Raw genomic sequence first — 26776 nt, forward strand, 5'->3', positions numbered from 1 at the left:
CGAGACTTATCGTTGAATCTTGCCTTTTATTTTTTTTATGAATACCCATTACTTAGCAACTTATTCAACCAGCTTAATTTTCATTAAAATGCAAGATTGTATTCCTATTTTAAAAGATCGGTCAGTCTAGTTGCAGAGGTTCGGACAAGAGGTTACGTCGCACCGCGACTACGCGTATTTTCGGCCCCGGATAAAAAGCGTCGTATTATAAATAAATGTCGACGTTGTCGACCCGGGAACGGACGATCGTTTTCTATACTCCTGTGCTTAGTGCTAGTCTAATCATCGTTCTGTGCTTTGTTTTATGCCTAGGTTAGGGGATTCTAAAGCTGTCGACAAATTTACACGGCATCGGTACGATAAGCGCAAATTTTGGACCGGTACGTGGCGACATCTCCAGGTTCGTAATATACATGCATGTAAGATAAAACAGACTTTTGCGGCCTATCCCGCTTATCCTGTACAAGAACGCGACTTTAACGTCGTGTGCGAGTTTCATGTGTGCCGCATGTATTACATATCGCGCCGGCCGGATTGCCGAAGACTGATTTTTTCTCCGTTCTCTCATCCCTTGCTTTTACTGCCTAGAGTTACGTACGCTAGCCACTATCGCCGTAGAAAACTTTGCTTTTCAGTGCACATCTCATTAACCATGTGTAGAGAAATTATATATTTTTTTTTTATAAATGAATTGTTACATATCGTTAGTACATTGCATTATACATATATTTAAAAACTCGAGCCGCCAATTGATCTTACAATTAGCAAAGAAATTTGTCAATCAAGATTTAATAACATCGTATCAGCCTTTTGAGAAATAGATTCCAGAAAATCGCTCGAGCCTACAATTTTAAGAGAGAAAAACGACGAGAGGCGTGGGAGTTTTATCCTTCGCAGAAGACCAATTATCGATTCACCTCCCTCGCCTTTGTCCCCTTTTTTTAAAATAACTCGTTCGCATTGTAAGTTATATAGCGATTATTTGTAAAGATCGAGGCCGAGCTTTAACAGAAATTAAATTGCCCCTTCTGCTGGACGCATTGATAGGTTTTCCGCCTGTGCGTTTTTGCTTGCGTTACCCGGGAACGAGATTCGCGCGAGCGGTGAACAAGCGTAGGCACAGACTCGCGGAGCTGTAAACGCTCTCTTTCTATAGCGCGAAAATGTGCATGTGACGGGCGAACAATAAGGAAGTCGCTTTCGTCAATATTCAATTCCCGATGCGTGACAAAATGCGCACACGTGCGTGAAACAAAGCGGAAATGAAGAAGCAGCGACCGCGGGACGTATGCGTACGCGACGCGACGCGCAAAGATCGAAATACTCACGGCGGCGCATGCAGATTATTCCCCGTTTTTCTCTTTTTTTTTTTTTGCTAAAGCTACTTACCCGCTACACAAATTGCAGCGTGCGCGTAACCCGGACAAGCTGAAATCGCATGTTTAAAGCGACGCGTATGCAATTGTTGACTTTGAATGTTGAATACGCAAGCGAGCCGGCGGACAAACACGCCGCGAGAGATACGATGCGAGAGCCCGAAGTGGAGAAATTTCAGAAGATGAGCACGACCGAGCGCATTGCGAAAGATATATCGCGGTCCAATGAAAAGAGAATGCATTTTTTTTTTTAATTATTATTTCGTAAAATTAATCGTTAATAGTTATAGCGGTATTAAATTTATAATTCAGACATCAATAGTGTTGATGCTGATGCACAAAACAGACGCGGATACGATGTGTCACACAGCAAAGACTTTAAAGAGTTGAAATATTATCTTATCGTTGCGTATTACCACAATAGAATGTGTCATTTACATAAAATAAAACTAATATAATAAAACGGGATTAATTCGACCACCCAAATAAACAGATCGGAGATAAAAAAAATTCGCAAGGAAATCTTCGTCGCTTTAAATATGTTTATCCGATCTTATCTAACACACGAATTCCACGTTACTCGACCGTATCTGTCGTCAGTAAAATCACAAAATGTAATGGCTCAAAAACGTGGCTATCGGCAGGCAAGATTGGACGACTTCTCTGAATCCTCAATGCTTTTTGTTTTTTTTTTTTCACGCCGGCGAGTGAAATCTGCAATGAGATTAGCATGCGGACGAAAATTGGAACCGTCTAATTGTCACGCCTGCCGCGACCGTGGAGCGTTTCTTTTAAAGCGGATGTACGAGCTTCGTCCGCTCCGGACGGCGAAATGCTAGTTCGATAAAATTTTTTATCGCGAAAAATCCCGTGACGACTAACATCAATGAAAGTTAAAACGCAGCTACGGCTATTTTAATTATATTTAAAACCGTTTGTTTCGACTTCCTGACAACAAATTTCCTTGTCAGGTTAAAAAACCTGTTCTTATCTTCGTCGACTTAAAAAAAAGAAAGCTGAAGACAGACGTGCGATTACTTGATAAGAAAATTCGCCAGAAAGTCGTAACAATCGGAAGATCGTTCCGGAACGTTGTTACAGAAATACAGTTTTGGAAAATTCCGTGTCTGATCTCCGGCAACGACGGGCTGGGGAGATTAAAAGCGGCGTCGGCGATATCGCCGGAGATATTTCTCAAGTAGAAACGAACGGTTTCCCGTAATTGAAATAACGCATCAGGATAATTAGAGCCGCGGGGTAATCGCGAATATCGAATGACCGAGTCGCCGTGCCTATTCTCGACTATTCTAAAAATGATGTTGCGTGAAAACTACGCGGGGTATCGCGTAACTTCAATCCGTCTTCGTTCAATTAAGTACGCCGCTGCGAGAGCCGCTATCAAATGAAGCAAGAGTGTAATCAATGACGCATACTGTCTCTCGTATGAGCTTCGAACAAACATTATCTACGTGGCAACGGGATCCATAAAGAAAAGAGTCTTCTAAGGAATGAGAAGACGTCACTTTCTAAGAGGTACAAAAGGGCCGCAATTCCGGAGTTAAATAAATAAGTCGGCCCTTCTGCAAAAATGCCGCTTCGCTCGGCGAAATTAACTCATTAACACCGCTGACCCGCCGTAACAACTTTAACACGTGAACTATAATTAATTGCGTTTGTGCCCCTTGCGGACGGATATCTTGTTAAGAATGCGATACGTCCGGCTCTTGAATTAATTAAAAACGTATTCGAAATAAGTAACATTACTGTATTAAAAGGCAGAAGATATAATTGATAAACGGAATACGCAAACTTAATATTTCTAATTAATTGCGTATTTACATTTATGCTTGATAACTATCAAAGGAGATACATTTACTTTTATGTTACTGTATTAGCAGAAGTAATTGCAGTTTCATTTTCGTTACCGTGCAATCGCAAATAATTACCACGGTTTCTTTCGCCGTACGAATCGCGCACGTTGATTTATTAGAGCATTTAACATGTAATTAGACAATCATAGCTCGCGTGCTGGACATCGGGGAGTAATTAATCACGAATTCAATGAAACATCCGGAGCGTCACCTTGTAAATTGTAATAGCACTGTTGGTAAAATAAAACGATAAAGTCAATTATTATTTTTTTTTAATTTTTTTTTTCCGTCAGCGTATTACGATTCGTCGCGTCGTATAAATCTGTCACATAATACCAGATGATTCAAAGTGTTTGCTAATAGCAATTTGACGATCGCTTGATGCCAAAGTGTAAGATACTTAATTAGTCATCCGAGCAATTCGAACGCTCGCAAAAACCTATATGGTTCCCGTGAATTCCGCTGATTGTTAGCAGCTTTGTTATCTTTTACCAACAAAAAGCGATTTACAGAGTGACATCTCTTAGATCGTAATTCCTTTATACGGTGACTACGTGCATTTATCAATTTAGATAATTAGTGATAATGAAACGCGGAAGATGAGTCACGTGGAAGTAATTTCGGCTACTTTTTATTTTCACAATAAAAGCGCGATAATTTTCTGGGAAAAATGAATTATTCACAATTGCGAACCGCGTTGCCAAGCTGCATCGAATCTTCGGCTGGTATCGGCCTCGGCTCAGCTGGGACGCGCCGTGAAGTTTCGTGTCGCAAATAAAAAGTAAAAAAAAAGTTTCGCGAATTATAAAAGTTCTATGAGATCGGTGCTTAAAGCCCTAACCCTTCGGTCGTGAACCCTCGGCAGATGTTTCACCCTACCACGCGCGGAGCCAGAAAAGTGACCCCCGTCGTTGCACTTATGAATCGTTTGAGGGATCCTGTGCCGCGCGCACATGCCGGCCGCAGCACCGCCGTACCACGGCGTGAAACAGCACGCAATAACAACGTGAATTCGTTTAATTGCGCCAACGACGCGTAAACTATCGGCCCTGTCCTTTCAGAAACCCCATCAAAGCTATTTCGATCGATTACGTCGCGAAAGGGTGTCGCCTTTAACTACGGAATTAATTGAACGCGGGTGTTGATAAACCATCATTCTTATCACAAAGCGATTGATTAAAGCCTTTATTGTTTAATCGATACAGATTGCAATTGTGCAAATAACGTTCTTTTTTTATTCCCTAATAGTTTTCAAACTTTCTTCTTCCTTCTTTCTTTTCTTTTTTTTTTTTTTTTTTTAATTGAACGGTTCACGTACACAAATTTATACGACGTCATGATTTTCTACCCCGTTTATGCAGACTGGCATAAAGCCGTTACCTTCAACGTGCAGTTCAACGGGCAGCGAAAGGGTGCCCAAAAAAAAAAAAAGAAACCGGATCTTTTTTTTCTTTTCTTTCCAGTACGTGCAGAAGCGCTTTTAACCACCGGATACGTGTCGGGGCTGTCTCGCCTATCAGGTAACCCTGCCCGATATTCCCGCAATAACGCATCTACTTTTCCGATCGCGCAAATGCGGAGTCGGCGGTTTCACGCGGAAATACGAACCCTTCGCGATCCTCGCGTCTCGGGGTGGACTTTCCGTTAGCGCGTCGTCCTTCCGCGCCGCGTTCCACGCTCCTCCTCGCGTGGGATCCCGCATCCCTCCCCCTGCGCCCTTGCGCGCGTTTATGCGACTTGCAATCTGAGATGCAACCTCCCCCGCTCCGGAGACGCGAAGAGCACGTGTGTACCGGCGCGGCGTCACGGCGCCGCGAAATATGATGGCCTATACGTTGGTACGTATACCATTACGCGCGCCTGGATTTCGACGATCGGCCGACCAGCTCCGGCTTCGCTCCTGTGGAGACAGTCAGTCGTTTCGAGGCTGCCGAGTTGACCGGGTGTCTAGTCGAGTACCGTAGAGAGCCTCGTTGTTCCGCGCCGTGCACCCCTCGACTCTTGCTCTCTTTCTTCGAAAATCGTCGCCCCTCATCTCTCGCACCCGCCCGCCCCTACCTACGTCGGCTGTTCTCATCAAGATTTCAACGGCGAGGACCATGGCGAGTACCACGATTGCGACGGTCGTTCTACTAGCGGTGATTCGTAAGTTTGATAAAACATCAGTCGCCTTTTTCATACGCTACGAACAAATCCGGGACGGGAATAATTTCGAAACGTTTCCGCGAGAAAACAGGGTGAATCGTCGTGTCGTGTCTCGTTTTGCTCGAACGCGGCAGACGTTTTTAGGAATAAATTATTTAGGATTAATCTAGATCTCGTTATTCTACGTATTAAACGTATCGACAGTATTCGTATCTATATATTATTAAATTAAAACCAGCGTTTCGCTCGTAATTCCGAATGCAAACGGTTTCGTACGTCGAGATTGCATTATTGAGATGAAATGCACGCTGCCAAGTATTCTTAATAAGAATTATTAATATTAAGAATTATATTATTTACGCTTTATTAATATTAGACTCCTCGTTTGGTTTCGAGGACTGGTGCCACGTAAAACACGAAACCTTCTTTGTTGACAGTTCGCTAACGTTTGAACGTAAAGGACCGTTATCGTTCAGGCATACGAGGACATAAATCATCATACGAGAACGGTTTAGGTCGTTTTCGAGGAGTTCGAAACGGAGCTCCGCTAAACCGGACGCCCGTATCGATCCCATTTTAAAGCTGCGTCCTACGACAACGGTTACGAGCGTGACACTTAGCGGATCGTGAAATCGAGATCTGAAGTATCTTTCCTATCCACGGGCGTCGTAAAATGTGGGCCTAGCCTCGGCCTCGCGCAACGAAAAACCAAACTAATAAACGTATCGATTTTCTTTTTTCGTCGCGCCGCTGCTCTTCGCCTGCACGGCCGAGAAGAAGGGCTTCTCTGAGTGTTAAGTCGTGTGAGCAAAGTTTGCGCCGAGCGTAAATCGGATGAAGTCTTCAAAACTTAGCTCTCAGGCACGGCGGCAAGAAATCTCGCCTCCGGAATTCTCCGCTCAGTTCCGCGAACGGAAGTCAGACAGACCGGGGGGGAGAGGGGGAGGGATTTTTTTTCTCGCGACAAGACAATGAAATCGCGATACGAACCATCGCTGACCTGGACGAGCGAGCCACTCAGCGAATCGTGACTTCGCGGCTAGAGCTTTTTATAGACCGTGATTCAAATGTCGCGACCACGTTTTCGCGACGTTCGCGCCCGGGGCGAATGAATAATTTTAATGGAAAAGCCACTCTCGGGTCGCGTGGAAACAGAAAGTTTCCGAGATTCGAATCAATTTGCGGCATACGACGCACCGATTAAAAGAGGGCGGGAGACGCGCAACGGACTCGACGAGCGGCGATAACGAGATCCGAGATTCAGGAACGGTCCCTCGGTGCAACTTGAGTTAATGCCGATTGTGCTAAATGAAATTTTCTTCCACTCGTAACTTCGTTGATACTCCAACAACAAGCTATCCCGAATCGCTAACTCGATCGACGCGCTAAACCTTCCGAAACTGAGGGAGCAGTCGGACTTCCCCGAGGATTAAGAGAACGCGGGTCTCGGAACGATGATGATAATATAATTCATCTCGGCCCGTCCCCCAATCGATCGCTAATAATAATCACACAGTGACGCACGTCGGCCTCGACGTATATGTATACGTCCGCATGCTCAGCCAAGCCTTTACCGTCTTACGTTAAATTAGCCCTTAATTTCAACCGCAGCTCGAATTACGCGACCGGGACACAATTAATCCCAAGGTGCACACGTAGAAGCGGTATTTGCAGTGCACCGCGGCATCGGCTTTTCTTCCGTCGGTTCTTCCTCCTTCCTCCCCCGTAAGTAGGTCAAAATCTACCGCACACTTCTTCAACCCTTTCGCCTTCTAACGCGAAAACGTTTCCCCTTCGATTTCTGATAAAGCGCCTGATTTTTAACCGGAACAACCGCAGCCCGAATGAAGAGTAAATACGTTTCGAATGCATTTTCTTTTTCCTTTTATTTTTTATTTTTTATCGTGCCAATATCTGCCCGTCTTTAAAAGTTTAATTAATAGGCTCAGAGACACGCTGTGATCTGCTGTCTGCGGTAGTACGGTAAGTTGTTGCTTATAAAGTGATCGCGAAAATAGATCGATGCCGCGACCATGGCGATGATGGCACCTAAGTAACCTGCCGTGCAAAAATAGTTCGAAAATAAACTGTTTTTAGCGTACTTTTGCCCGTTTCCACCCACGGCTTTGCGCGGCGGGCGCGCAGGGCGGAAGGCACAAAAATAACAGGGGCCGTTGTAACTTCTTCCCGCTGAAATTTCGATCGCGGATACGAGCTTCGTAGCGATAATTTAACGGAGGGCGCACGAAGATTCGAGATAAAAAATGTTTCGAAGATGAAAACGGCCGTACGACACGAGCAAACAATTAGCGCCGAGGGAGAGTTAAAAACTTTCGTGACGTGTTACTCATTACGAAAATGAATTGCGTAGGTGGGCAATGTTAGCATTTAGACCGCAATTAGCTGTACGGTAAAATTAACAACGATGCTGCGTACTATTTCGTGAATTTTGAAATGCTGAGAAGCAAAATATCACGTTGTTGTTCGTAAATGTCTCAATGCCGTATAAATAATTAGCAAACGTTATAATACACATGTCGCAAGGCCATATGTCGTCAGGGACGCTCGAGTACACGTCTCTTTGGAAATAATATTGAATAAAGTCATATTGCGGCTCGCTGTAACAGCGAAAACGTCTTGCTATTGATATCAAGGAACGGAACCTCTTTGGTTATTGATTGCGCGAACCGGAGAGGAGTACAATGACTTGTAAATAATATCAAGAAATTAAACATGACGGGGAAAAAAAGAACAGCGTTATTAATTGCACAGGGAATCGTATGGCTCCGCGACGCTTCAACTTTCTGTAACTGTAAATCCAATTATCAAGCGAAACTCGCTCGAAATTTAACTGAATTATTTCCAACGCCACATAACCGGCGCTTTTTTTTTTTCTTTTTTTTTTAATAATCGTTTGAACGAAGAAGATGCGCATTGTATGCAAAGCTATCACGGAGATAAGGTTACATTCTTATCTTAAGGAGAGGAACTGAGTCATCATCGCATCGGTTGCAGTTTAGCAATACCTGAGTGAATATAACGCAATTTTAAATAATGCCGTTTGAGATAGAAAATATCTACGCGTTGATAAAAACGTATTTGTCCCGCGATAAGCGAAGCAGAGCGCTCGCTCGGCTGCACGTTGCAGCGCGAGTGGCACACTTGCACTTCTTCCCCGTGTCTGGGTGAGCAAACTGACGTGAATTCAACTGAGATGTAGAATGGAAATTCGCCAGGCTTTGTAAATGCGGTCGTTGACTTTGGCAACGGGAGTGCAGAAAGGGGGTTAGTGAATCGATTATGCGAATCGTAATCTACGCTCGAGCGTAAACGATCGAGACTGAGGCGAAATCATTGTCGCGATCACCGATACGGTCCATTAGATTTCGTTGAATAGAAAGGCACTGATTTGCAGAGAGATAGGACAAATTTTTAAAAACGTTATCACAGGCAGATTAAGCACACGAGACGATAAAACGAAAAACACCCATAAGTTCGATGGTCCTTTTTTTTCTTTTTTATATAAATATTTTTTTTTTTTTTTTTATACGCCAAAGTAATTCGCGTTGACGCAATTTGCACGGAGTCGCGATCAATATTCGTAAAAGAATTATTTGAATTTATTATCGTACATGTATGACGTCTGAATTGGCCAAGTAAAAGCACACCTTCCATAATTAATCGGTGATTAAGTGGGTTTCAAATAATATTCGGCACCGAATACGATATCCTTATTCTACACGTGTAAGTCGAGGTCAAATTCCGAAACTCTCGCCCGAACTTTTACACGCGCAGGCGGAATCGGCAATGGAAGTTTCCCCTCTTAACGCGAGATCTTTATAAACTTCACGCTTGTACCACGCTTGGCATTGTAATATCATACGTGTGGCATGTGAACAGGGCGCGGCCCTCTGAAAATCAATCGCGATCTATTTCTAAGTTAAATTAATATCGGCCGCGTTATTCCGCGACTGCGTTAAACACGTTTCGTAGCGTAAATCTGTCCGTAAAACGGTCCGCGGCACCGGAGCATCCTAGATTCGCGGCGACGTCCGCCGATACCGAAGCACCACTTTTGACGCCGTCAGAAATTCGCGCGAGGCTTCGACAAAACGTTAAAAAAACCAACTTAGAGAAACGCGATACGCCGCTTCTATATATCACCTAAAAATACACGAGATCTGTACTTTCGCGAGAATGAAGTTTAAACAGCTCGCGACAAGTGCGGCAGGTGGCCTCGTAAAGCTGTTTGCCGTGCGCATTATTTGTTTATTATCGATCTGTCGATATTATTATCGGTTACACATGTGGTCTCGTGACGCACATAAATCATTTCTTGATTCGCGACAGTTTGCGCCACGGTAACCTGCTACCTACCGTACGTAATAATCTTCAACTAAACTCGACTGAAACTTTATTCCCCGCGTTCGAAAGCGATCGAAAACACGGGGCTACGAATCGCGGCCAATTATTCGACATTTAAATTTTCCATTTAGATGATTAAAAATTGCGAACGCAGTTCGATAAAATGTCGTATAAGTGGATAACCGGCGACGTAATCTGCATCTCCGCGGAAGAGTCGGACTAACTGACGCGGCTATTCCGTTTCGCAGACCCGAGATATCGAACTTGATGCGAAGTTACCGAAAATTACTATTCGCGGTCGGTCGATTTTCGCTTTAGACGAGAGTCAAGATTCCGCGGTAATAGTCCGCGGCCATAAGTCACGCTTTGTCAGCCGACTAGGCGAAAACTCGCTCGAGATCCGCCTCACCGGCGAGATGACCTGAGTCATCGAAAGCGTGTTCTCAGCGGAAGAAAGATCGACGGTAGTCGCGGCTATTTGCAAACTCTACGAGGCGCAACGATGCGTGAAAGATGCTTTTATGCAGGTATGCTTGCGAGAGGCATCGGATTCTTTTGTATCGCGAAAGGCAGCTAAGAACGCGACGGCGGTGTCTGTCGGAAGGCTGGAAGACTTCTCCGCTAGATATCCCTCGTTGCCTCTTCGTCATATTTCAGTGATACGTCGCATCGGTTGCGGCTAAGAAAATACAGACCGCGATAAAGCGCCGCTCGAAACGTTGCGCAGCTGAAGGGTAGCCGATACATCGTTCGTGACGTTTGACATTCTCCGGCGAGGCAAACACGATAAAGCTTGATGCTCGGAAATATCGAGAATCGCCAAGACGAAAATCCATATAGAAAAAGGGAACATTTTATAGTTATATTTTCTGTAATTTGTTGATACGGAAAGACCCACGTAACGTCACGTATCGAAATAATTTCTTTTTAAAAAAAAAACCCGAGCTTTAAAACCGTACAGCTTCTAAAATAATGAAACAACAGATTTATGTTCTATTCAAAAGTGTATCAGAGATTTTGCAAAAATATCATAAATTCCATTAAGTAATATAAAATATTCGCCGATGGCTACGTTATCTAAATCTTGATATTATATCCATTTTTTCGTCAATTTCACTAAAAGAAATTTATTTAAAATTTAGGTAACATTAATATGATACCAGATAACATCAAATTATTAAGAACAAAATTAAAGTAAAGCGACAGAATATTTGTCGATGTAAATTATAAATTTGTAAAAAAAAAAAAAAAAAAAAAAATATATTGTGAGAACTTTTGTTCCGAGTTGTGACTCTAGCAATGCATATTACAGCACGTATGCGCGTTTCGAAACTGAACGTTTATTTTTATCGTACTGCATTATCTCTCCTGATATGGGGTAACTTCCAGACGCGGCGATAAAGCTCCCGTGAAACGCGATGCAATGACGTCTTGCACCGTTGAGTAACGTTACACGCGGCAAGAACAAGCCGATCAATTGTTAGGCCAATTAGTCCGCCCGGCTTCGGTCAAGATCAGTTCAATTGCCTCGATCTCGTAGGGTTCAGTCGCACGAGCGAACCTCGACCGCTCGTAACAAAAAATAAAAAGGAGGCCCGGCACTCGAGGGTTTCCCGCGTGGTCGGACCGGTTCGAGCACAGTATGGCCTCTGTGCTGGATCGCCGGACCGGAAACGGCCGTTTCGAAGACATTGTACCGGCGGCACGTCTGTCGCGTAATGGAGAGCTTAGATTTTTGGCAAGGACAAAGTGCGCAGGGACGTTCGGACCTAAGCTACCTCCCCGAGCAAGCAGCCGAGCTCCTTTTTCTCGAAGAAGAACCGGAAGACTTTCAGAGAATATTTTCAACACGCTAATAATTAAAGCGTCGCGAGCGATCGAAACGAGTTCAACGTGGCGTGACTAGCTCAAATACTATTTGTTGATTCATTCCTTTAGTATCGTATGTCTAAGCACACAGGCATTGACTTCTCCGTAAGAATGTCATTACATTAACCGGGGAGTGGCCCTTAACTTTATTACGGTGTCATTACTCGACAAATGTAATTCGTTCACTAATAATACTTCCACGAGCCATGATAACTAAATTATTGTTATACGCGTTCTCTATAATTTTTCCCCCGCAAATAAAGATATTTTCCAATAACCGCCTCTCTGCGAGCGCGTCGTTTTCGATAGCCTTCCAGCTCATCGCGGCGTGAACCTCGCTAAAGAACGTGAATTTCTACAGAGAGACAAGCGCGCAGTTTTATAATCCTGCGCGAGTGGATATACTCAAATAACGACTGCTAACCATTAAACAAAGTACAACGAAAATTGTACGAGCAGGAGACTGTTATTAATCCTTTTTTTTAACAAAAGAAAAAAAAGTTTCGTTCGGCTTTCTCTCTTCATTAATCGGCGCGTCCGGGTTCACCCCCGTGATCGCTGGACCGGAAACGAGTCAGAATCATTGGCGCGGCTACGTGGCTAGTTATCGATTTTTCGCGGGATTCTATTTTTCTCTTTCAGAGATGTTTGCAGAAAATAAATTCCGAGCAACTTAACGAGCATAGCAATTTAATCACGTTAACTTATGAGCCATGCAGAAAAAAGAGCGGCTCGTAAAGTTTTTTTTTTTTTTCGCGTTCTACGAGCAGCAGTAGACCAGGAACAAATACAGCCTTCCGATTGTAAGCTGATTAGCTCCTGGAACATTTTTTATTATGGTCGATATCGGTATTAGACTTTAAATGACACGCCCGCGCTATTAAACTAATAACTTCTGTCGGATTCTCCACGTTTTCCATTCTCCCTCGGAGAAATTTTAATTTTTAATAAAAATATTTGCGAAGAGTAGATATAATATTTAATATAAAATTTCTCTTACATTTTTGCGCTACTCTTTACCGAATTAAAAGATTAAAATATTCGTCCGTTTCGGGAACCAAGAGCTGTGACGCAAGTAGGTTGTTGATCGTTCAGAAAAAAAGATTGCCAGGGCTCAGCGGTAAGAGCGATCGCAATCTGTTCGGAGGGTCACTTGGCGTAGGCAAAGTTTGCTCGCCACATGGCTCCATGGTACCGGAAATAATACAACCCGCTGGGAAAAAGAGCCGAGAAATTTTTCATAAACGTCGCGGACGGCGTAAATCGACGCGGGCTCCGTTATTAATTCATTCCGTTATTAATTCAATCGCGAGCTCCGGCGATACGTGATAACTTACTTTTATCTACGCCACCGAACGGATAGACAACTCGAAGGAAAGAAAATTAAGTAAAACGGAGTGAAGTGAAATAAAATAAATAAAGTAAAAGTCCACGTTGAAGCGACGCATCTCACGGCGACGCCTCAGGTTTCGCGCGGCCGTTCATTGCCGCTAATCACGACGGTTTCGCGAAATGCTGGCTGCCGAGACGATGATTGGAAGTAACTCCTCGTAATGAACGTGACAAATAAACGTGATTATCGATCGAACGGGCACAATAGGAGATTCTCGGTCGTCTACGGTCACCGCATCGCGCGAGGAATTCTCGAGTCCTCGCTCAATTATGGAGCGAGCGTCGGAGTTGGATATTGGGGTCATGGGTTAGAGCGGTCTCGAAAATACCGATGGGGGAAGGTCAAGTCCGTGTATCCGCGCGAATCCGAAACCCTGATTAATAACGTTCAAGGGGAATTGCTTGTGTTTCAGAGGCTGCCATGTGCGACAAGAACTGCTCGAGCATATGCGACCCGAGCGAGTTCTTCGCCGATGTCAAAAGCAATCTCACGAAGATCGTCTGGGCGCACGCCGTCAACAGCGAGAAGGAATTAAAGAATGCACTTTCGTCAGGTAGGTCGATCGGAACTGCAATCGAAGCACGACCCGAATTCTCCTTCGCTCCTCATTTATTATACTCGAGAGTTAAGAAAACAAACAACGCTGCTCTGGTTATTCTCGCGTGCTCGAATATTGCCGGAATTGCTAAAGGACGCCGTTATGAAGACACTCGACGTGATGAACATTCCCGAAATAATTTTCAAATAAAAGTAAATTAAAAAAAAGATTTTTTTTTTATTGAGATAAATACCAAAATATATTTTGTCATTAAAGTACCAGCTTCGAATTTAATTTTACTTCAAAGTCTAATTTTTTGTATTTTAATTCGATACGTCGATTACAGCCAAGCGCGGTTCATTGCATATTGAGAGTAAATGTATATTATTAATCACGAAACGAACCCGCGAGAGATATCTGTTTTTTTTTTATTTAATTTTATTTTTTGTTTTTGTTGCTCTTTATTCAATTTTCCGCTCTGCCAGCAAAATCCGTGACTTTGGAGATTTCGCAGCGTTGCAGTTTCGTATTAAATGCAAAACGCTGTACACAAAGGTCGACATTCACAACAAATAATTACGTGGACATTAATTTGAGGAAAATTTCTCTCGTGGCGCAATCGCTCAAGGGTTAATATTAACATTAATATGGCGCTATCTGCACCAGTAAAAGTACAGAAGATAATAGCTGCACGATAAGACTAAATGATTGCCGACAGGTAGCGAATAGCTTACGCGGCTTGGCGGAAGACCGGCCACGGAAATTGGAGTAATACGATGCAATTTTTCGATATCTATCTAACGCGGTGGTACGAAACTATTTGCAAACGAGGGGCAATTGTGATAAATACGTCGTATTGAAAAATGCACTTGCCGCGAAAGAATGACCGCCAACGAAAATGTCGCATTTACCGATAAAACGTTAATTTCGCGACTCCCATCGACCGCCGGCCGTATTATTAGTTAACGAACTACGTGGCATTTCGCTATACACGCATGTGTTCTAGGCCTTCAATGCTTTTTGCGTTTGTCACTTCCACGGATATTCCCGTGTATCAATACCGTCCGATTGTGCACCGCCTTTGTATGCAAAACCCGCATACAACGACGACGACACGTATTTTTACATCGGCGCGCTTTAAATAATAGCGGAATGCCCTTGAAAAGTGCGCCTCCAGAAATATCGACAGGCCGGAGGGAAAGAGCTACCGAGGGCGCGGCGTTTGCATCCCCCCGAGATTTCTTTTCACGCGCCTTTACCAAGTTGCGAGCCCGTGTAAAATGCAAGTCGCGCCGAGATTAATTTCGCGCATTTCGACAGCCACTTTTTTTTCCCCCTTTGTCACGCGCGCGTCTCGCGCGAGATCCCGAGGCTCGTTGTAAAACTTCTTCCCTTGATTATGCGCTTGGAAAAAAAAAAGAAAAAAAAATAACGAGAGATTCAAACGGACGAATTAACATTTTTCATCTCCACGCGCGACTGGACCTTCATAGACAAGTTATTTCTACGCAGTCACGTCTGACGCAAAAGTTTTTGGAAAGGATATCCGCGTCTTCGTTGAATTTCAATGAGACGTCAAGGTAGTCACGGCCAGCGGTGAAAACGAAAAAAAAATAAAAAGAAACGCGACAGTTCGATCTTCATTATTTAATTCCCGCGACTAAGATGCGTCAACCGGTAATAAAAATCGTCGTGATGATCGTACATTCCTCGCACGTTTTTAATAAACCTTCCGCCAGAATCTTTTTATATAGCATCGTTATATAAAATGTTAATCCTCGCGTTCGTAATACCCATCGAATCTTCCTCAAAGCGCGATGGCTCAAAGCTACCCAACGTTCGCAAAGAAACCATTTTCAATTTTCTAAAAAGACAAGTGCAGTAACGTCCCTTCATCCCGCGGTCCTCTGAAGAGGCACGAGCCTAGCCGACCGCACCTTCAGTCTCGGAGAGGCCGGAATTTTCAGCCGTTTGAGGGTTAAAACTGTCTGAATTTGTGGACCCGGCAGTCTTCCAGCCTCTTTAGACGTGATCGATATTCGCCACACGTGTATGCACATACCCGGAACCCTCCCGCCCAACCGGTCGTCTCGACTACGGCTGCTCCTAACACTATCGCGCGCTCACGAACACACACGTACCCGCAGACAACCGACTTTCCTTTTTAAAGAGAACGTCATGATGCTGGAGGCCGACGTCGTGATGGGTACTATCAACCGCAATAGCACTCCGATAATGGCGCATCCACCGTCAACCAAGAGCGATCTGTCGCTCGAGCAATTCCTCAACATCACCTCCGAAAACGGTACAAAGGGCATCAAGCTGGATTTCAAGACCAACGAAGCTTTCAAAAACAGCATACCCATCCTCGAGAAGTGGCGCCCGACGGTACGTATACGCGTCGCTCGGTAATTCGAAGCGGCAATTAAAGAGTAAAACGAAGTTAAAAAGACATTTTATCCGTCCAGCTCAAGTACCCAGTTTTCCTGAACGCGGATATTCTTCCGGGACCGGTCAACGCTACTACCACCCCGGTTGACGCGAAGGAGTTTCTGACGGGAGCCATCGCCACTTTACCGGAGGCTGTTCTTTCTGTGGGCTGGACTACCAGGTAAACAAGCACCGGCGTGCATATTGAATAGAGTAACAGTAGTTCCTAATATGCAGCCTTGTAATTAATTAACCGTATGAGCAAAGAAACATATATTGTGACCCTCACGGCGCAAGATCTCTTATAAAAAAAAGGGGGTTATAAATATAAAGTCCCTGAGAAAGAGAGGAGATAATTCAACTTAGCGCACCGATGGAATACATATTGAACACGCGTCGATATTAAAGACGTGTATTATAATAAAGATCCATGAAGAAACCCCGACAGATGAATAATAAAGAAAAATCTCTGAATTCAATAATTAAAAAAAAAAGTTTCTATACTTTCTATCTATAGAATTCAAGGTGAAATTAATTTCTGAAGAGCAGTTAATGCACGGGTGTTGGCTCGCTTTAAGAAATAATTCTTTATCGTTACGCTAATAAAGATTAGAAGCCAATTTTAAGTCTAGCCTAACTGTGCGATGCGCAAATTAAAATTTATTTCGTATTTTAGGTACGGAATGTTAACCAACATCACCGAGGGTCGATACAGCAAGGAGCAGCTGAAACAGATGGTCGATACTCTCAAAGAGAATAAAGTCACGCAGCCGGTAACTTATCCCGTCCGAGCTGGCCTAGTGACGAAAGATATCGATGCTATGAACGAGTTGCTGAAGAATACTACGTTCGCGAAAGCGACCCTGACGATCTGGTCGTCGGAGGGCGATTCCGTCAACGCCCAGCAGCTTTCCGAGCTGATCGAAAAAGTGGGGATCGACAAGGTCTACCTAGACGTACCGAATAACTTGAAGAAAGAGCTCCAAAAAGTATCGAGCGGGTCTACGATGACGTCCGCGATGAGCTTGGGCGCATCGCTGGTGCTTCTGGCACTGTCGCAGATGCTGTAAAATCGAGAATCGAGTAGCAGACGTAGATTTGCGGCGAGAAGAGAGGAGAGACCTTCCGTTATACGGGGGCTCTCGATAAAGAAAGTACGAGCGAACGACGAAATCCGATAACAATCGCCCGCCGCGGATACCGTGATACGATATCGATTTAATCGCAATTGTTCAGCCGGATCTTCGTCCGATTCATCGGCTACATTTCTTAAGATGTATCTTTCATGACACCCAATTCGTCGTCGCAGCGAGCAGTTTCCACAGCGAGATATTTTCCACGCGAAATTTCCCATAAAAAAAATATTTAAAAAATAAACCGTTTTTTGCCGATAGAATTTGTACTTAAGAAAATTGTTTGAACTGTAATAGCAAGAAAAAAAATCAATTTAATTGTATAAAATGTACTTTTTTGTTTTAATATTTGACACAGTAGGTAACGTAAAAAAAAAGAAAGAAAAAAAAATACTTGCATATGCGTAGGTAAACGCGTTTCAATTATATTGAGAATAACTTTAATACCGTTGATTGATAAACCATAACGCTTTACCTATTGTTAATTAATGTCTAAAAAGTTTCTTAATATTATACGTATGTTAAATATAAAACAGTTAATAAACGTAGCCAGCCGCACGTACGCTCACGCGAACCGATTACACATTCGAAACACCTATTGCGCAAAAGGCAACAAGTTACGTACAAAAAATGCGTGTCTCCGACGAATTGTCTTTAAATTTTTTTATTAAAGTACAAAGTGCAACATGGGAAAAGCGTACTTCACGTAATTTCTTATAAAATACTGTTCACCGAATGCGCGAGCGCGCACTTGTCGTGTATTTAATGACCCTTCGTAATGTTCACCACTCTGTACCTGCGTTTAACATATCTCCGATTTAGGTGCAGCAACAAATTATATTAGTCTCTGTATAAGCTACGCATTAAAGCCAAAGGATTTCTTAAAAAAAGAAAAGAAAAAAAAATATATGCAGTATGCTGTGCGAGAAAGAGAGCGCATTGCGTTTAAATGAGTCAATAAAATATTACGCAAAATTAACGAGGAAATTCACTCGTGCCTATTTGTCCGGAGTATTTAATTGGCGTACTTTTTACAGCTTCAAAAAAAAAAAAAAACAAATTTTTTCAAAAGAATAAAAATCGAATTCAATAAGCTGTGAAGTAAGCCTGCAAGAATTAAAAGATAGCAATCTCGTAGACTGCGCGCTGTTCTCTGTCAAATTAGGACAAAATAGTTGGTATTGTTTGCTAATTCATTAAGACGCCTGCTCGCTATTGTCGCGCATAATTACCTATGCAAGTGAAATGCAAATGTCCGACGCGCAGCTTCGCCAGGTAATCTAACAGATTTGTCAGAAGGGAATAATCGCGCGTTGGAACAATGGTATTCTTTATGATGTCTACGGATCTTACCTAGGTAAATTTATGCACGGTACTAGACACAGAGGCTAAAATAGACCGCGTCGTTTACGACGCGATAACAACTACCGGTTTTTAATTTGGTTTCTCATTTTCATTTTTATGGCGCTGTAAAGATTGTCACAAAGAAGCGCTTTCTTCGCACGCTACCGACCGCGGGCTTGTTTCTGTTAACTAGAAGAAGGCTGAACTTAAAAGGTTTGGTGGAGGTTAAAAGGTTCTCACGAACGATGTAAATATTAAAAAAAAGAAAAAAAAAGGGTGCAGGCTATAATAGAACGCGCGCTATTTGCTCTCTCCTCTGTTTGTCGTCTAGTTATCTTCGAGGCGTTTCCGTTCGCATTATCCGACGATAAAGGGCTTTAATGACGATGATATTTTGTTAAGAATCACGACGCCGAGCGAAGGTGTCGGTTCTTCGCTGCAACCCGATAAACATACCGAGGCGGAAACGCATTCCTCATCCCGAAACGCGCCTCACGGTACAACAAAGCCGGGCACTTTCTCTCGCACGGGGGATACACCGCTGGTATTTCAAGGCAAACGTGGTGAAAGAAGAGGACCGACGCGAGAGAGGTGTCTCATCGGTCGAGCGCGGTTCGAGGTGTCAAAGGTCGCGCGACGACGTGTCGGCGGCCTTGGGATTGCAGAAGAAGCTATTCCGGTTATCACAATCGGACCTCCGACACGCGTTCTTCGTCGCCCATCTCGCGTGGCCACTCAGCAGGTGCGCCGTGCAAAATGGGATTTTCTACGTGTGCGAGAAAGCGGCGACCATCAGACGAAAATGCATCTCGGAGATTACAGCCGCGACGGGTGTTCCACGCGTTTTTTTTTCTCTCTCTCCTCCTCCTTTGAACGAGAATCCCGAACTCAATCCCTCCCATTTCTTCCCTCCCGATTGCTTTTAGCGTGTTGAGCGTGATTTATTTCCGTAACGAAGAAAGTACTTACAGAGGATCTACTCGAAATGCTCGCGTAGCAATCTGCTCTCGATCGTGCTTTTACGAACGTCGAAATGATCTAAGCGTATTACGTATCACATGAAGAAAATTTCACGAAAGTTTCTTAAGCGTAAGCTCACGAAAGATGGAAATTCGATTCCGAGCGGAAAATAACATTTCTGGAAATGGCGAAATGACCCAAAAGCATAATCTCCGCTGATAACCCGGATAAACTTGGACGAAAGACCGCGAAATCGGAAGAAACATGTAAATCGTGCGATAACAGTCGAGCGGAATTATCTTTCACTTATGAATTTACAATACCATATGCCGACCCTGACCAGGTTTCCTTTTTTACACCGAGGCTGTATAAATTTCATTTTTTTTTGCGATTTTGTTTCACGTCATAAATTATCTTAATACATTCCATCCGCAACGCGCAGAATGTTCAAATCCAAACAATCTACTGAAAGATTAATTAATAAAAAAAAAAAGAGCACGCCAATTGAAAGATAAAAAATTTTTCGAGCAGCACTCGTGACGGACAATTAGTCGCGCTTAAATTTAAACCGATCTGCAACATTTCTAGTCACGAATGCCAGTTGTGGGAACGTAGAAAAATGCTCGCGCGCTAGAAATCAATAAAAAAAGCCGAGATAACGGCGGCACGAATTTTCGAGCCGGTGACGAGCTATCCGTGAATTCGAAGGCGGTCCGCGCTATATTCTCTAAGTAGAACAAATCGGTGCTCCGTGCCTGTCTTTCGTTTTAGGCACGAAAGGCGCGCTCCAAATCCGCGTAACTAATCTCGTTTCGTGTCCACGAAAATCTTGATGCGGCTCCACGTGACGATGCGTGCTGCCTGTGAATGTTCTTTTTATTCGAAGGATCACGCGAGATTTCGTACACCGAAACGAAGTGCCCGCAAGCGCAAGGAATCGTCCGCATGAAGGGGTTTCCGCTACCAGTACCCTTACGATCAGAAGTAAAACTTGAAGAGCGTCGTTGTTGCGGTCGCGCGGTCATTCATCTCGTCGTTCGCGTAAACCGAGCTCCCGAAATGGCACGCGCGCGGGAGGTTCTTAAAAAGGGAATTTATCCACGCGGCGTCATTCATTTAACAAGCGGACCTTTCACCTCGTTAATCTGCGTGGCGCGCGATTACATGCGTTCCACGCAAATTCCGTCGGACGGATGCGATTTAATCGCCGTTTTAACGAGTCGGCGTTAACGAGCGCTCGTTTGTTCGCTCCTCGCGAGCTCGGACAAGTGGATATACAAATTAACACGAACGTGATCACCGACGGGGCGTGAAAGCGAAATAATTAGAGAAATTCACCGTCGCCGGGGCTGAACGCCGCGGCCGATAGATTCCGCGTTGTAAAATCAATTTTTTCCCACCTCAACATTTCCAAAAAAAAAAAAAAAACATTTCTGACGCAAAGTATTTAAACGCTCGAGCAACGTGAGAGCAATTTCGTCCTCCCGCGAACACGACGTTTAGCAGATAATGCATGCAAAGTGCAAATTTCAAGTTTCGTTCGACGTTCCGTAACGATCGAGCTTCGCGTCACCAGAAAAAAAAAAAAAAAGAAAAGGGAAACTTAAGAAGCTTCAAGTACCTATTACTTTACTGGCTTACTTTCATCAATCTCCCCTGCAACCGGTCGGCAAAACCCGCGGATTGTGAAAACGCACGTGCGCGGCGATCGATTGGGTGACTCAATTTTCTAAGAGAAGCCCGACGATCTTCAAAAACAGTTCGAGATGGGAAGAGAACGATCGTTTCCCTGTATTCCGGACGCGCCAACGTAGGTCTGGTTAGCATGCACGGCGACGTTTCTTCGCGACAGATCACGCCTCAGATCGATCGATCGGATCGAGAACGGCACACAGGCATGACAGCCGGAGAGCTGGCGTGTTTATTCATCATCGTAACCACCGACGGCTTAAAGGGACGACAAAAAGCACCTGCCGACCTCCGTGCGCGACGAAAAACCAGTCCTCGTTGTACCGGTTGCAAGATCAGCATCAATCGTTGGTGTCTTCCTTCCTTTCTTCTCGGATCCTCTTTCCCTGGGCATATCACGGCAGGACTTCCCCCCTCGGGCTCACCTTTTTATCGGTACCGAGACCTCCCTTCCTTCTCTTTTCGGCCCGGATTTCGCCGCGCCGTCGTCCTACTCCGAATCCCATTCTCTGAATGGCGGCGCAAAAGTGAATGGGACGCCCGACGAAAAGGCCAGCCGCTGGTCGTTCGACCCGGACGATCGTAAAATTTCGAGAGACGCGACAGAAACGTACGTTCCGCGCATTATGCATGCCGTGGACACGGACGAAGAAGATCGCAAGAAGGAGATTTCCCGCGAGGAATTAAAATCGTTCCTCCTCAGCATCGCTCGGCAGTACATCCTTCGGCTTAAAAGTACTGGCGACTGTTCGATAATCGCTCGCAAAAAAAAAATGACTCTCGCAATAAACGCAGAACGAATTTAAACTTTTGTTAATTTTTTTTTTCCCTTCCCTTTCTCCAAAGCGCTCGTTCTTATTCTTAAATTTGCGTAATTTTTCTTCTTTTTTTTTCTAGCTTAATATTATGATAAATCACGATTTATCTATGAAAGTAATCAGTGTTAGTGTTTCCTAAATAAGATATTACTAGAGAATAAATATCAATTCTTATCTAAATCCGTTTCAGAATCGCTCGTGATTAAGATACGTTTAGAGACGACACGCGTACCACAGGCTTCATTCAATATTAAATCAATTTAATGCCTTTTATCGCGGACAAGGAGCAATCTCCACGAGAGCCTAATGCGGATAATGTCGTCTATTTGAAATAAATTGAAAACCGGTTTTGACAAACGCGCGACACCGGGATCACGGGTCTTACCGCGTCGATCTACAACCATCAATTTTTTCCCGAATAACGTAATGTATCGCTACCCGAAAGGTAACGATTCCTACGCTCGAAAAAAAAAAAGAAAAAAAAATTTAGTCCGTCACTTGCATTTTGATGCGTGAACCACACCTGTGTTCACAATTCTCCATCTTCGCTCGGCCAAACACGACAAGACTAAGCACCGTTTCCTTCTACCTCAAACTTTATAATAAATCTATCTTCCAGCGGGTATAACACTCGAATGAGTCTCAATTTATCTGTTTGCTTATAGTTCATTAAAAAAAATTGCCGCTGCGAGGATCCCTCTATCTTTTATTCGAACCGACAGAGATTCCTTCGTTAAACCGCGCCGTCGACAATTTTCTCGAGTAATCGGAAGTAATGGGCTCTTAAAGGGTACGTCTCTCTCGCACCCCCTCGGAGCGCATCCGGTGGAGATGCGGACCATCGCGTCCGCGGACTTGTCTCGCCCCCTTTTCCCGCCCCCGCCGCCCGTGCCGTTGCCTATTGTTTCACGGTGCATCACCGCGGAGTCCGTGAAACGGCGCGCACGGAGGTTTCTTGCGGAGGTAAAGGCGAAGGACGAAGGGGCGAAGGAGGCGACGGGGTACCACGGCCGATGCCGCACAAGGGGGGCAGTGGGGGCGAATATCGCCCGAACGCATGCGCGGTGCGTTCCGCGATCTCTCAAGCTGGCCGCCGGCTGCTTCGACTGGCCTCAGTCGGCCGCGACATTCTGTCCGCGATACGATTCGGCGTGCACGTACCGTATCCCCAGGGGTTCCACCGAAACGCCCGCGTCCGATACAGCGAGCCACCCCCTTTGAAAGAACCGACGGTGAACGGAAAGAGACTCGTAACGCTGCACTCCGGAAATCATCGCGAAGGGATGATACACAAAGAATAATTTAGGGGATGTTCTACTATAAAAAAAAATACTTCGAAGATTTGTGAATAAAAAAAAAAATTTTTTTTCTTTTAAATTACAGAGGTGATCGATAAATTATTCAAAGCGCGGCGAATGATTCGATTTAGCTGGTGATTTGTAGACTTTCGAACACGGACTTGAGTATCTTTTTTCTTTTTAATTTAAAGGAGCAAACATTTTATTTAAGATTATTTGAAAAACGCAGCGAAGCGCGAAGGTATCGCTGTCGGGAACCGTCTTCGCGAACGAATCTCGGTATTTTCTGTGAAATTCAGGTAACGCGAGTAATTAGTGACGGACTGTTTTTTCGCGCTGGGGCATTGCCAAAAAGAATCGCGTTCGAAGCTGTCCCGCCGTTTTAAGTTCCACGGTCGCCACGTGGTTTCGCTGTAACCTGGCCGCCGCATCGTCGCGACGTGCGGTCGAATTAAAAAAGAAATCGGAACGAGACCGCGGTCAGGGAAAATTGACGGAATCGAACTGTCGACTGGCCAGCGAGAAGCTTCGAGTTCGGCTAAGCGCGGCGCCGCAACGTGTTGTTGCTGCCCGATCGATGGAATGATCGACGCAATTCTGATCGTCGCGAGTGGTGCTGTTGCTCGACGATCGAGCCGGCTCGATGCGCCGTTGAGAAACACGCGACCGGCGGGGTATCGAGGGGTGATCGACAGGTGCAATTGCGCGAAAGCCGCAGACACGTGGCCCGCGATGATGTAAGGTGACCCGAGAGAACGGCGTTGCGGAGACGAAATGACGCGCGACAGGAGGCTGCTACTGCTGCTGGGCCTGCTGATGGCTTACGGCCTCTTCGTGGTCGAATGCCGGTACCATCAGCGCGAGGACGCTACAACGACAGAGCCGAGACACCGGCACCGGCACAGGCACGAATCTTCGAATCGAAGGGGCCATCACGAGTTCGACAGAAAATCCTGGCAGGAGGTGGACTACGAGTACGACGGGGACCTCGAGGAACCGATCGACGAGGACGATTACGAGGCCCGACCGTACTACGATCGTTCCAGGTCGCATCATCAATCCGCGCAGAAAAATTATCACGGTCGGATGTTTCAGCCGCGTTACCCACCCAGATATCACAACGACGGTTATCGCGCTGAAAGCGGCTGGTACGACGAGAGCAACGACAGACGCAGAGTTCCATCGCGGTATAACGCGAAGAATTACCGATACAGACCCGGCAGGACCTACCACAGGCCCGCGTATACGCGCAATCGCGACGTGTCGGATTTCGATGACAGCGCGGAGGAAGATTACGATTACGAGAGGCCGCACAGGTACGGAAACGGCGAGGCAGAGCACCGCGAACGGTGGAGAAATTCTAGACGACATTCAGCTTTCAAGAGAGACTGGAGGAACCGAATGAATCACGGTCATCACGGCGCGAGGAGACACCGTTTGGAAGATCGCGAGGATGTCGTCGATCGCATCGACGTGACGAAATGGGCGGACGAGTGGAAAAGAAAGTTCAACTTCTCAGACTCGAAATACCATTTCGCAAAGGACGAGCAAAAGGCGGAGGAAGACGAGGATTACGAGGATCACGGCGGGTTGGAGGAGGACGACAAGGACGAGGACGAGGACGATATCTGGAAGGATATCGCCGACGACAGAAACGAAGACAACGAGGAGGAAGAGCTCGATAACGATTTCTACAAGAGCGAGACGAAGGCACCCTTGAAAACCTACGACGACATCATCAGGAGACTCACGTCCAACGACCCGACCACTCCGAAGACGACTGTCAAGAGAGATTACCGGAACATCGAGTCGAACAAGCACGTGAAGCGCGACGGATACAAGAATCTCAAGCACGAGCCGAGAAACATCTCCCGGCCGGTGGATTTCTTCACGAATACGTCCCGCGCTGCCGGTAGCTCGCCCAATTATTTCGTGAATAAACGAACGGAAAACTCTACCATCGGATCCGCCGAGCATAAGCCGTCGAAAAATACTGTCGGCGGAGTGGTCAAGGACCAGAATCAGCAGGAGGGAAAGACCGCCGATGCCCAGGCTAAGACTAAAAGCCTCGAGGATTACGACGAGTACCCGAACAACCCGGATAACGAAAAGGAAGACGATCCCGGCAGAGCTGAAGTCGAGGACGATTCGACGATGCAGGCGGACGTCACTAATACGGTGAGCAGTAATAATTAACGTCGAATTGTAATAATAGTCATTGTACAGAAAATTGATATATCCCTCGACGATAGATGTGAATAAATACAAGTTATTTTTAAGCCGTTCGTTGTTTGTTATATTGCCAAGAGATTGCGCAACCTTGACAACAGGAAATTATTTAACAATTATCGACGAGAAACGCATCACCGCGCACGCAATCGAGATTTAATTTTAAACCGCGAATATATTCAAGTTTATTACGACGTTCAATACAAAATTGCCGTAATTAACACCTGCATTTGATATTATTTATTATTACTCGCGAAGAATTGTGTAGAAAAAAAAAAAAAAAAAAGAAGTCGCGCCGTTGAACGATATACGGAGAAATGTTGCAAATTCGAGTGAGTCGAGTACCGCGTAGTAATGCCGGAGGAGAGACTGACTCCGCGGATGCAATTCGATTTCCGAGAAATCACGGGACGAATGAAAGAACGCCTTCGCATGCATCCGATGCCGTCGCAAGAGCTGGAAGCCGTAAAGTCAGTTGCTATCGAGTTCTCTCCGGATCGACGTTACCGCGGCGGAGATTAAGATCGAGTCCGGGGGTTTCGACTCGGCGAGCCCACGTACTACGATTGCACGCGTGAGCCCCGATCTATTCGATGCGCTTCTCTTCTCCTTCGCGTATGCCCCGCTACGTTCGCACGGAACACACGCGGAGAAGAGAAGCACGTGGCGCGAGAGACCGTCCTGTAACTGTATCCGAGGAATCCTCCGTAGATCTATCGGCGAATCTCGGCAATCGTCTTGCGTATCTTTCCGGATATGTACATACAGCAATCCTCGATCGTAACTCTCATCGAAGATCAGATACTTGGTAATCGCCGCTAATTTGCGGCTCTATCACCGCGGGAGCTCGCTCGCATTGCGGCTCGCGTTCTCGTTCGGTCGAAGGTGGACATCGCGGAGTTATACAACGCAACGCGTTCCGCGTATTTTTTTCTATTTTTTAAAAATATTTTTTAAATAATTTACTTCAAGACAATTTTCAAAAAACGTCGCCAAAAATAACAGCTAAATCATAGATCACGAATCGATCTGCCTGTGACTTGATAAAGTCAGCGGTACGGGGTGATAGATTTGCCCGTCATTCACGTAATTCACGCGGGGACGTGGGCGAGATCATCCGATATTTCTCGTTCCGCGCTGCCGTACTCGAGATTAACTTTCGCGAAGAGAATCGACGCCGAAGATAGCACCAACTTGCCTTGAAACATCGTTTCGAATTTTGACAAATGTCACGTTGCGGAAAATGAAGGAAGGAAGGCACCTGCCTGCTACAGTTATAACAGTATCGCTCTTCTCGAAGCGCATTTTGCTGCGCCAA

At 45.1% G+C, this 26776-nt stretch overlaps 2 protein-coding genes across 3 annotated transcripts in view; both read left to right on the top strand.

Annotated features, from left to right (window-relative positions):
* Window positions 1-146: 146 nt before the first annotated feature.
* LOC139111322 (protein FAM151B) lies at window positions 147-18095 on the top strand. Of its 2 annotated transcripts, none has more exons than XM_070671528.1 (5): window positions 147-400; window positions 13432-13572; window positions 15728-15945; window positions 16026-16168; window positions 16664-18095. In XM_070671528.1, the coding sequence occupies exons 2-5, from the start codon at window positions 13440-13442 to the stop codon at window positions 17055-17057; spliced, it is 888 nt and encodes a 295-aa protein (XP_070527629.1). In that variant the 5' UTR covers window positions 147-400; window positions 13432-13439; the 3' UTR covers window positions 17058-18095. The 2 variants fall into 2 exon arrangements, with proteins under 2 accessions (XP_070527629.1, XP_070527628.1); XM_070671527.1 differs by lacking the exon at window positions 147-400 and adding an exon at window positions 5127-5392.
* A 4933-nt stretch (window positions 18096-23028) lies between these two features.
* LOC139111319 (sarcoplasmic reticulum histidine-rich calcium-binding protein) overlaps window positions 23029-26776 on the top strand; it is a 73012-nt gene continuing 69264 nt past the window's right edge. Inside the window, exon 1 of the mRNA XM_070671525.1 lies at window positions 23029-25407. Coding sequence (XP_070527626.1) covers window positions 24004-25407 — 1404 coding nt within the window. The 5' untranslated portion in view covers window positions 23029-24003. The remainder of the gene's footprint in view (window positions 25408-26776) is intronic.

The sequence above is a fragment of the Cardiocondyla obscurior genome, linkage group LG23 (assembly GCF_019399895.1).
Source record: "Cardiocondyla obscurior isolate alpha-2009 linkage group LG23, Cobs3.1, whole genome shotgun sequence".
In the NCBI taxonomy this organism is placed as follows: Eukaryota; Metazoa; Arthropoda; class Insecta; order Hymenoptera; family Formicidae; genus Cardiocondyla; species Cardiocondyla obscurior.

Coding starts and splice junctions, on each gene's coding strand:
- LOC139111322 (XM_070671527.1), top strand. CDS start 5,347: ATGGCGAGTACCACGATTGCGACGGTCGTTCTACTAGCGGTGATTC. Junction 5,393..13,431: donor CGTTCTACTAGCGGTGATTC/GTAAGTTTGATA, acceptor CTTGTGTTTCAG/AGGCTGCCATGTGCGACAAG. Junction 16,169..16,663: donor TCTGTGGGCTGGACTACCAG/GTAAACAAGCAC, acceptor TTCGTATTTTAG/GTACGGAATGTTAACCAACA.